The 10,687-nt window shown below is 41.7% G+C and overlaps 1 protein-coding gene across 1 annotated transcript in view; it reads left to right on the forward strand.

Moving 5' to 3' along the window:
- NUP155 (nucleoporin 155) overlaps positions 1 to 10,687 on the forward strand; it is a 43,271-nt gene that overhangs the window by 22,207 nt on the left and 10,377 nt on the right. The window contains exons 19-26 of the mRNA XM_042453393.1: positions 360 to 426; positions 2,236 to 2,354; positions 2,829 to 2,932; positions 3,847 to 3,980; positions 4,975 to 5,166; positions 5,973 to 6,111; positions 6,262 to 6,397; positions 8,845 to 8,998. Coding sequence (XP_042309327.1) covers positions 360 to 426; positions 2,236 to 2,354; positions 2,829 to 2,932; positions 3,847 to 3,980; positions 4,975 to 5,166; positions 5,973 to 6,111; positions 6,262 to 6,397; positions 8,845 to 8,998 — 1,045 coding nt within the window. The remainder of the gene's footprint in view (positions 1 to 359; positions 427 to 2,235; positions 2,355 to 2,828; positions 2,933 to 3,846; positions 3,981 to 4,974; positions 5,167 to 5,972; positions 6,112 to 6,261; positions 6,398 to 8,844; positions 8,999 to 10,687) is intronic.

Genomic DNA, 10,687 nt, shown 5'->3' on the forward strand with positions numbered 1-10,687 from the left:
TCAGAATGGAACTCCCGTGGATTTGAAGGACCAATTGTAGTATACTTCTAAAGTATATTCTTTCTATTTACTTTATTCTTTATACTTTCTATATTCTGAAAGTTGTGTAATACAAAGGTGAGCTACACTATCTGTAAATAAGCTATGCAAAGAGTAAAAGTTTGATTCTTTGTTGGATGATACTGGCACACCCAGTATTTTTAGAGAGAATGTGTGACCCCTTGGTGCAAATGTTAGATATAGATAGAAATATATTTTGTAACTAATTGAAATTCTAGCTCTTGAGATTGTATGAATAGCCTTTGGATCATAATGCAGTAAAAGTGCATGGTGAAAAATTAGTTTTTCCTGCTTTTCAGAAACATTTGGGATGGAAGCATTGTTCTAGAGAAGATATTCAAGAGTGGCAACCGAGAAATTATTGCTGTAAGCACTGATGAGTATTAATCCCTGTGTTTCTCATGTACACTTTCTATAGCTAATGATAATTTTCATACTGATGTTAATGTCTGTATAAGAAGGTAGACAAAAAAAAAAAAAATTAGGGCTGTGTTCCATTGGTAGTAATCTGGAGGTTCACAGTTTGGTGCCAGATGAGACAGGACACCAAAGTGGTGAATCCATCTGTTCTTTCCTCTATCTTATTAATCACATACATTACTTATACCCTGCTCTTCAGCCAAAAAGGACCCCTGGGCAGCTTACAGATAAGTCTAGAAAAAAGGGGAACAACAAATGATCTATGTAACTACTTAAGCACGTCTTATTCACAAGAAATATATATCTATATACATAATGACAAAGTATCAAAAGACATCAATAATCAACAGTATACATCTGAAAAATAGGGTGATAAAAGTCCATACAAACAATGTCTCTAGTGTTGGCAGTGAATGTGATTCTACTGCTGCAACACCATAATACTGTCCAAAATCTAGAGAACAAACATTGATGGTACTTGGAGCAAATTAGCCTGAAGTTGGAACTTGTAATTTTCACTGGTAGCAAGGTCCTTCATAGGTTGTATTCAGACGGCTACCTCCGGAGTACTCTGTGGCCGTTTCGATTCACCAAAAGTCTTCATCAGCATTATAGAGTTTTTTTGCCGGATTAATATTGTAAATAATGTGTTCCATTCTTCCACGACATTCAACAACTTGGCTTCACTGATAAGAAGAATGCTGGTGCCAAGCAGCCCCTTTCTCTCTTTCCTCACTGCTGTCGGGGTGTCCTTGGGGCATGAAGCCCCAAGCACACCCCTTTCCAGGCTGCAGGGAAGCGGCATTTTGCCACTTCCTCGGGGCCTCTGGGGCTGCCGCTGTGGCAGCTGAGGCCCCAATCCATCGGGAAAAGGGGCGGGTGTAGGCCGCCCCAAAGGGGCAGTCTGTATCCCGCCTTAGAATGCTTTTTCAATTCTCCTCCCCAATTTCTTCACATGTAAAAAAATAGCATCCAATATGGATGGGTTCAGCTTCCTGTAACTGTTAACAGCAGATTCAAGTGGTCACTCTTTTCTAGATCATCTCACTTCAAGCTGACAATTGGTGCTGATGCAAGTGTGAATGCATCATTTTGTTCATTACATCAAAAAAGAAATCATTAGACTTACTGGGAGTAGAATAGACCAAACTCTTCCACTGTGGTTTTCTATGTGAAAGAAATTGGGGCTAGGTGGATTAGAGCTTTCATATATGGCTGCTAGTCATGATGGATATATCCCCCACTTACTGGAGGCACTGTGTCTTTAAACTTCACCTGCTGAAGGACATGAAAGAGTGAATGTTGCTGTGTTCATGTCCTGTTATGAGCATTCCATTGACAGATAGGCCTTTGATGTGATCCACCAAGGTTGTTCACATGTTTTCAAATGTTTGAAGTGAAGTCAGGTATAAATTTTACTTTTGGATTCTGGAGAATGTGAACCTTAAAAATGCAGTTGTTCATTCTCATGTAAATGTAGATGTGGAGTCAATTAACACAAGAGCAACAGCAGGTAATATGTGTTCTGACAGATGATGATGAACTGTTATTCCTGTTATCCTTTATCATTGGCTGGATGACCTGGGGCTGGTAAGAACTATAAGCTAACACTATATCAGGAGGAGCATAGATTTTCTTGAATCACCTATTCATATACAGAATTCCTGTATTTATACACGCCATTGTTTTAAATCTCAATTAAAATTAGTAAAACATCCAGATATGTTTGTATCATTTAACATCTTTCTGCTTTAGATTGAAAGCAGTGTACCACCACAAATGTTAGAATCTATACTACAAGAATTAAAAGGGCTACAGGATTTTTTGGACAGAAATTCACAGTTTGCTACAGTAGGATCCCTTAGAAATCCCAGGTAAGAATAAAGGTTATCTTGCTAAGGAAATCAAGCAAGCAGTGTTTCTTTGACATTTGCATTGTATAGCTAATATCTGATTTGTTCTCTGTGTTGAAGAAGTAAACTTGTGCACCTCCAATATTTATGGCTGGATATACATTTTTAACATTTTGATATTTCACTGACTAAATTATTGGGTGATTGCTGCAAATATTACTTCCATCCTCCTCTACCACTGTCTGAATGGCAGCGAATAAAACAACACATTTCATAATAAACTATGTTAAGTGTTAATATGAAGTTTTTCATGTGATAGCTTGTAAGCGGAGATGGTACTATTATTGCACTGGTTTATTTCTTGCTGTTTATTTAGTGTGATGTGGGTGTAACTACCTTAATTTTTGGCAACTTACGTTTAATATGTGGTGACCTGAAACCTATGTATGTTATTTTTGATGTTCTGTTAACATATTCTTCTTTTTCTTGAATAAGTTTTGCCACTCCAGCTAACCTTCAGCAGCGGTTACTTGGATTCATGCGGTCTGATGGTGGAATTTCTCAGCAAATGCAACAAGAGATCCAGAGGAAATTTCATGGTAAAGTTAATCTTAAAACAAATTATTACCATACATTTTTGTCATAAAAACACAGAAACACCAAAAATATGCTAATTAATTTTTCATGTACATTTTGTATTTTTCCATTGTAACAGAATATAAATGTTCTAACAGTTTGTGAGGTTAGACTTCATATAGACTTCAAATTCCACAAGCTCGATCTCCATTTGGGAGGTTTCTGGATACTTAGATGTTTCCTCTGTTCCTCTTTTTGTTATATAGTCCTGTCTGTTTGAAATAGAGTGTAATATATTTATATGCTTTCATACTGTTCATGATATAGAAAAGCATAGCAATTGCATCATGCAGAGGCAAAGCATGCGTATGTTTTTCTGGTGATCTAAGTCTGTTAATGCTCATATTCGTTTCCATTTAAATTATGTGAACCCTGTAAAATGTAGCTTCAAGACAAAGAAGCAAGAGGTCCCATCTCTCCCCCTCACCCCCATTGTTGCATTACTAGGGCCCCATACAGACAGGCCAAAATAAAGCTGCATCGGGTCACTTTAGAGGTATGCTGTTTAAATGATGCATGCATCCTAAGAGTTCGGAAGTTGCGCCAAAGCTGCACTCCAGTCCTTAGGACTGGATCGTGGGTTTGGCATGGCATCCGGACTCTTAGAATGCATGCATCATTTAAATAGCATACCTCCAAAGTGACCTGAAGCAGCTTTATTTTGGCCTGTCTGTATGGGGCCTACATGAAGGAATTGCTTAAATCTTGTGACTCTTACCTAGCGGGGGAGAAGCCAGGAACTACATGAGCGTGCAGATTCCTTCAAACCATTCAATCCTCTTCTTTTTTATGCTTTCTTGAAAAAGTTTAGGAGCAGGAAAGCTCAAAATTTGCATAGCTCAGTTGCAATTAAGTGGTATGTGTTTCCGTTTTGTAGCAGAGGCACAGTTAGCCGAGAAGGCCTCCCTACAAGGCATCCAGCAGCTTGTTCGGAAAACCTGCCAGGCCTTGGCATTGTGGAAGCTTCTTTGTGAGCATCAATTTAACATTGTTGTAGGTGAGCTTCAAAAGGTATGTCTTGAATCACTCCTATTTTCTTGGCATAGAAAACATTGGGACTTTCCAGACTGGCGCTTTGCACCGGCCTGGATACGTGCTAAGGTTGCCTGAGGGCGGTGCCACCGCAAACCCCGCAACCCTAACACGTCGCCATGGCATGATAATGCCGGTGCCCTGTATACACGGGCACCACCATTATGACATCACGGCCACGCCACAGCCAAATGGCACAGCGCGGGCGTGACATCCCCGTGAAGCTGCAGGGCGCTTGGGGCACCCTTTCAGCGTCGCAGGAAGGAGCTCTGAAACGGAGCTCCTTTTTGCTGCACGCATCGCTGGCAGGGCCTTTACATGGCCACTCCAGCAATGCAGAAGAGAAAGGGGCCAAGTGGCCCCTTTCTCCCCTTCCCCGCAGCTGTTGGGGTGTCCTTGGGTCATGAAGCCTCAAAGACACCCCTTTCCAGGCCACAGGGAAGCGGCGTTTTGCCGCTTCCCCAAGGCCTGGAGAAGCAGCAGATTGGGGCCTTTGGGGCTGCCGCTGTGGATGCCCAGGCCCCAATCTGGAGGGGAAAGGGGTGGGTGCAGGCCGCCTCAAAGAGGCGGTCTGTATCCTGCCAAAATTTTGTTTTTAAAAGTAGAAGGTATCTTTCTGTTATAATATTGTGGAAATTAAGTAACACTTACCAGTTGTGTAACCATCCTGGAGAAATGTCAGAATTCAAATCATAACTTGTAAAATAAAATACTACAGTTATTTTAAATGCCAGCGAGTGTGCTTGTTATATAAGTTACTTGAAATGAGATTTAACACAAATGTTAAAAAGAGAATGGTTTCAGATAAAGCATTCTTTTGTTAGGATTACTTTTTAAAATATATATCGCATATATTTTCAGAGGATTATTTGTTTGACATTGTGGCCTTTGTTGGTCCTTTGTTATGAATATAATAGGAATTTGAAAGCCATTTAAACTCCAATAAAACATCTGTTTATGCTTCCTTATGTAGGAGCTTCAAGAACGTCTGAAGGTTACTACATTCAGAGATTTGGTAATTAGAGACAAAGAGCTCACTGGAGCTCTCATAGCTTCACTTATCAACTGCTACATCAGAGACCATGCTGTTGTTGATGGCATCAGTTCACATTTACAAGACATCTGTCCACTGTTGTACAGCACAGATGATGCTATATGCTCAAAGGTATGGTATAGTGTAAATGATATGTGTAGAAAAAAGGTTGGTTCAGTTGATTGAGATGTTGCTGTAATCTCTTTTTAATACTTTCATTCTCACTTTATACTATGGTCAGTCTCAAAACAAACCAACTTCATGGTAGGCTATAATTTAGCATAATGTATGAAAACAGAGAAAGTGTTGTGTCAATGATGCAACCTCGTAAAAGGTGCATCTTTAATATTTCCTGTCATATTTATTCTCTTAAGAAACAGGATACATAGCTGAGCTGCATACACATTTGGGAGTAAGCACCACTCAATCCAATGGGACTTAATTATGTAGGTATATATAGGATTTCATTGTGTTTCTCAAAAATAAAAACAAAAGTGCAAATTGTTTACTCAAGTTTTTCATAAAATGGAACAATGAAGTAGAGTGTCTATAACTGAGTGCTTCTCAATGTGTTCTACAGAAAGATAGGGGCTGCTTATTACAAAACTACTTTCTTTCATAGAAATTCACTTTTGTGTAGCTCATAGGTGAGTTGAATTCTCATTAAGTGTGACAACACCATAGCCCTTTTTTAAAATAAATAAACATGCAGTATAAATGCAGTATTGGCAGCAGATTCCCACTAGGTGTTCAGTGACTGTCTTCGTTGGAAATTAGTTTTTGTTTGACATGTCCCTCGTTGTTGTTGTTGTTGTTGTTGTTGTTGTTGTGGTGTGCCTTCCGACCTATGGTACCCTCAAGGCGAACCTATCATAGGGCCTTCTTGGCAAGTGTTGCACAAATGAAAATTGAAGACTTTTTTGCTTGTTTCTCCCTAGGCAAATGAACTACTACAGAGGTCACGACAAGTTCAAAACAAATCTGAAAAGGCAAAGATGCTAAGAGAGTCATTGAATGAATATCAAAAGATTAGCACACAGGTGGATCTTGCAAATGTTTGTGTACAATATAGACAAGGTGAGCTACAAATTCATAATATTCCTATATCAGTGTGTCGGAATGAAGCTTTTGGACGAGTCTCTTTTGGATGTTATGTTTCTAACATTCTGTAGTACTGTGCAGACACTTATCACTGTTCTTTTTTTTTCTTTTCTTTTTAATTCCAAGTTCGTTTCTATGAGGGTGTGGTGGAACTTGCTCTCACTGCTGCAGAAAAGAAGGATCCCCAAGGTCTTGGACTCCATTATTACAAAAATGGAGAACCAGAAGAGGATGTAACTGGATATCAAGCTTTTCAGGAAAGGCAAGTTCTTTAGATATAGTCTGACATTTTCCTTGGGGGAAGTGTGTTGGCAGTAATCTGCCTGTGTTGTGTAAGTGTGCTTAACATTACAGGTATACAGTGGTACCCTGGGATACGAATTGATCGCGTTACGAAATTTCCGGGGTATGAAAAAGTTAGCTTGGAAAAAACTGTTCCGGGTAACGAAAGATTTTTCGGTGTGTTTCGGCACTTTTTGGCACGAAATTTAAAAGCCGCGGCTTTCCAGCGCTAGCGGAAAGCCTTTTTTCGGGTTGCGAAATCTTTCGGGTTACGAACGGCGCCGCGGAACGAATTAAATTCGTAACCCGGGGTACCACTGTACCCCAGTTAACAAATGTTCTGACAGTGAAGTTCTTTTTTGCCAAATCTTTGTATGGCTGCTGAACACTCCTCCACCCCTTTTCTTCCTCTCTTCAGCTGGAGGTTTTTTAACAGCATTGACATTGGGAGGGTGGTGAAAGAGGACTGGACAAACAGACATTTGGAGTCAGGTTGCAGCAGTTTGCAGTAAATGTGGCAATAAAGCTTCAGCTGGGAAAGAATGGCATTCTTGGCCAGTAGAGAAGAAGCCAACTATTAATGGGTTAATTGCTCTCACCACCCAGACTAGGCAAGAGATTGTGTTACTTAAAATGGACCTTTGTGGGTCCACATCTCCTCTTACTTCAGTTCTTCTCCTTACTTTGCCCAAGAAAAGTCATATGTCTGTCTTCTCTGCTTTCTCTGGCCTTATTTCTTCAGTGTAAATCCTCCTCCCCCCCCTTTCTCCTTTTTCAGTCCTATATTTTTTTTAAAAAGAAAAAAAACTTTAACCTTTGGTTTGCTGTAATGGTTTTTCTCCCTCGCTTGTTCCCCCCCCCCCCTTCTATTGTTTTTCTCCTCCCTTCTTGCCTCTCTCTGAAATGAGTCCACAGGATAGGGAAAGTTAAAGCCAAATCCACTATAAACTTATCTTGGCTTCTCAGAGCTCTCCTGCCCCAAGGCATGTACTTTGGGGTGTGCATGCCTTAGGGCATGCGTGCCCTGGAGCTGCAAAGATGCACACACAACAACAAACCTCTTCCCATAGCAATCACTGCCTCTTCTGGAGCAGCCTGTGCTAATGAAGTTGTTCAATCTGAAAGGGATCCTCCTGTTTCGGACCTTACAATGACTGAGGAACTGGAGTCAGTTTCCATTCAGCAGCAATTAGAAATACAAGTGGACCCTCCAAATGCAAAAATGGAAAAAATGCCAATGAAAAACATTTGTGTGTGTGTGTGTGTTCCTGAAAGAGCACCTCTAGGAATGCTAAGTCCTTTGGCACAACTCTGTGGTCAACATCTCCTGGGTGTTGGTTATAGAACTGCACCAGAGGACCTACAAATGCCTAGAGCATAACTTATGGCAGATCTTGACCACAGAATTGTGTTGGAGGACCTAGAGATTCCTAGAGAAAACAAATTAACCAAATCCGTGAATAATCAAATCCACAAAAGTCAAAACCATAAATGTGGAGGATGACTGTAGAGCAGGGGTAGGCAACCTGCGGCCCGCGGGCCGGATGCGGCCCAGCAAGGCCTTGGGACTGGCCCCAGCCCAGTCCTGCTGCCGATTGCCGCCAGGGCCTTTGGCTTCTCGCACGCAGGGGCAAGGGGGGCAATTGTCTATAGACGCCTCAGAAACATGCATTTATATTAACATTTTTTTAAAAATCAGCAAATTTTTTTGCGTGTCCTCCACTTTTTTTAAAAAAAGTGTCCACCATTTGAAAATGTTGTCCTACATTTGTCCCGGTTTATTTATTTATTTAAATTTTTAAAAAATTATTTAGTTATTTATTTTTTGGCTTCGGCCCCCAGTTGTCTGAGGGACAGCAACCTGGCCCCCAGCTCAAAAAGATTGCCCTACCCCTGCTGTAGAGAATTTAGCCTCTGAGGGAGCTACTAAGGATGAATTTTCAGAGGGGCCTATGGAGATAGCAGCTAAAACTGACAGGGCTGCTTCCCCTCCATCTTCACCCATTCTTGCCTAATATCTGTTGACCCAGTATTTCCCACAGTACCTCCGAGCACAAGAGAGAGTGTGCATGTGCTGCAACCTCTGGCAGCAGCCGTGTTATAGATGCCAACCATTTTGAGCAAGGCAATACCATCTCTAGGCAATGCCTTTGTCTTTTCCTATGGCCATGCCCTTATTTGAGCCAAATTAATGGATTCAACAGATTTCCTCTGTGGTGGCAAAGGATCAGAAAGCCTATACAGGTTCCTTTATTCTGTCCTTACCAACCAAATCCCTTGGAAAAACAATGGCACATGCTTTTGTCATCTTCCAGAAAATCACATGAAAAAGGAGAACTGGAATGATAAAATCATGGAGGTTGAATGCTGAGAATGTTTCAGATTTTTGCTCTTGAGTCATATTTCTGTCATTGCATCTCTTTGCAGAGTAAACTGCTATAAGTGCATCACAGACACTCTTCAGGAGCTGGTCAATCAAAGTAAAGCTGCACCACAGTCTCCCAGTGTGCCAAAAAAACCTGGCCCTCCCGTCTTGTCATCTGATCCAAATATGTTGAGCAATGAAGAAGCAGGACATCATGTAAGAAACCATTAAAGCACACATGGAAATGTCACTGACTCTATGGAAAATATTTTTATGCTGGCTTTAACCACAGTAGCAAGGGTTCAAGGAGCTACTTTGGGTATGCCTAGGGTTGCCTAAGTCAGGACCTCCAAACCAGGACAAATGTAGGACAAGATTTTCAAATGTAGGACACTTTTTTAATGGAGGACATGCAAAAAATTTGATGATTTTTAAAAAAAACATTAATATAAATGCATGTTTCTTAGGCATGATCAAAATGGAGGACATTTGGGCATTATTCCTAGGGAGATGGCAGAAATGTACTTCCCTTTCTGGCCAACTCCTCCCCCCATTCCAAACAGCACATTTGGGCATTGAACATGGCTTTACTTAACATGGCCTCTTGCATATTTCAGAGGCTTATTCCATAACCAAACCCCTTGGGTTTAACACTTACCATGGTTTAACATGGCTATGCATATTGAACATGTCCAGGTGGTTTCACAAGAAGTGGATTTGCCATTTCAGGTTTCTTGCACCAACTGTACTTCTCAGAAGTGTCTACTTGGTCAAGGGAAAGCACAAAAAATACACCAAAAACACACCTTGGAAGGTGACACTGTCTCGCCTTCAGAAACAGTGCGCGCATGCCTCAGAAGCTGATTGATATCAATATCACCATCCTCATCATCATCACTATCACTGTCCAAAGCAAGCCAGGCTTGCTAGCTTTCAAAGCACCCAAATGCATTTTGGATAGTCGCACCATCTTGGCTTCAGAAAGAGTGAGCGCATGCCTCAGAAGCTGATTGATATCAATATCACCATCAATATCAATATCACCACCAGAAGGCTGGGTTGTATATATTTAATAACAGAAATAAAATAAAATAAAAAACCAAGGCTGGGTTGTATATATTTAATAACTAAAATAAAATAAAAAACCAAGGCTGGGTTGTATATTTTTAATAATATAAATATGGATTGAGACTATTAGCCGCTCTGATTGCCTTTTTGGCTGAAGGGTGGGGTATAAATACCACAAATAAATAAAAATAATTAATAAATAATTTTTTCCAAAAAACCAAGACAGACCTGAACTGGCCACTCACCTCCCCGCCTCCTCCTCCTCCTCCTTGTCATCAATGGTTGAATTTCGCACCAGGAAATGGCGCTTTTCCCTCCCCCTGGCCCAGAGGCCTATCCTCCTCCTCCTCCAAAGCTCCTGACACTGGCCAATGGCAGACGGGCTGGAAACAGGCCAGCCCCTGCTCTTCTGCCATTGGCCAGAAGGCTTAGGGGATGAGCGCTGCCCTTTAAACCCCATGCGCAGGCGTGCAAGAGGAGCAAGCGCGCGCTGCTTCTGGCCATGGCCCAGGCAAGTGCCGCGGGCAGCGCAGCAGCTGCGCTGGGGGAGGTGTAGGAGGCGGAGGGCAGCGCGGCCATGGAGGAGGAAGAGGTGGGTGGCCGGCCGGCCGCGTTAGCAGCCGCGGCAATGGCCGCATGAGCGCGCCTGGCCCGGAGGCCAGGACCAAAGCTAGGATTTGAGGTGAACTGGGCCGGGGCGGGCCCAGTTCCCCCAAAAGCGGGATTGTCCTGGGGGCCGCCGGGTTATGGCATCCCTAGGTATGCCTGAAAGCTCATCAGGTCTCAGGATTTTTATTGAAATTACCATCAGTTTTAAAAGACATTTGTTAATAATAA

This window comes from Sceloporus undulatus, chromosome 2, assembly GCF_019175285.1.
Source record: "Sceloporus undulatus isolate JIND9_A2432 ecotype Alabama chromosome 2, SceUnd_v1.1, whole genome shotgun sequence".
NCBI lineage: Eukaryota > Metazoa > Chordata > Lepidosauria > Squamata > Phrynosomatidae > Sceloporus > Sceloporus undulatus.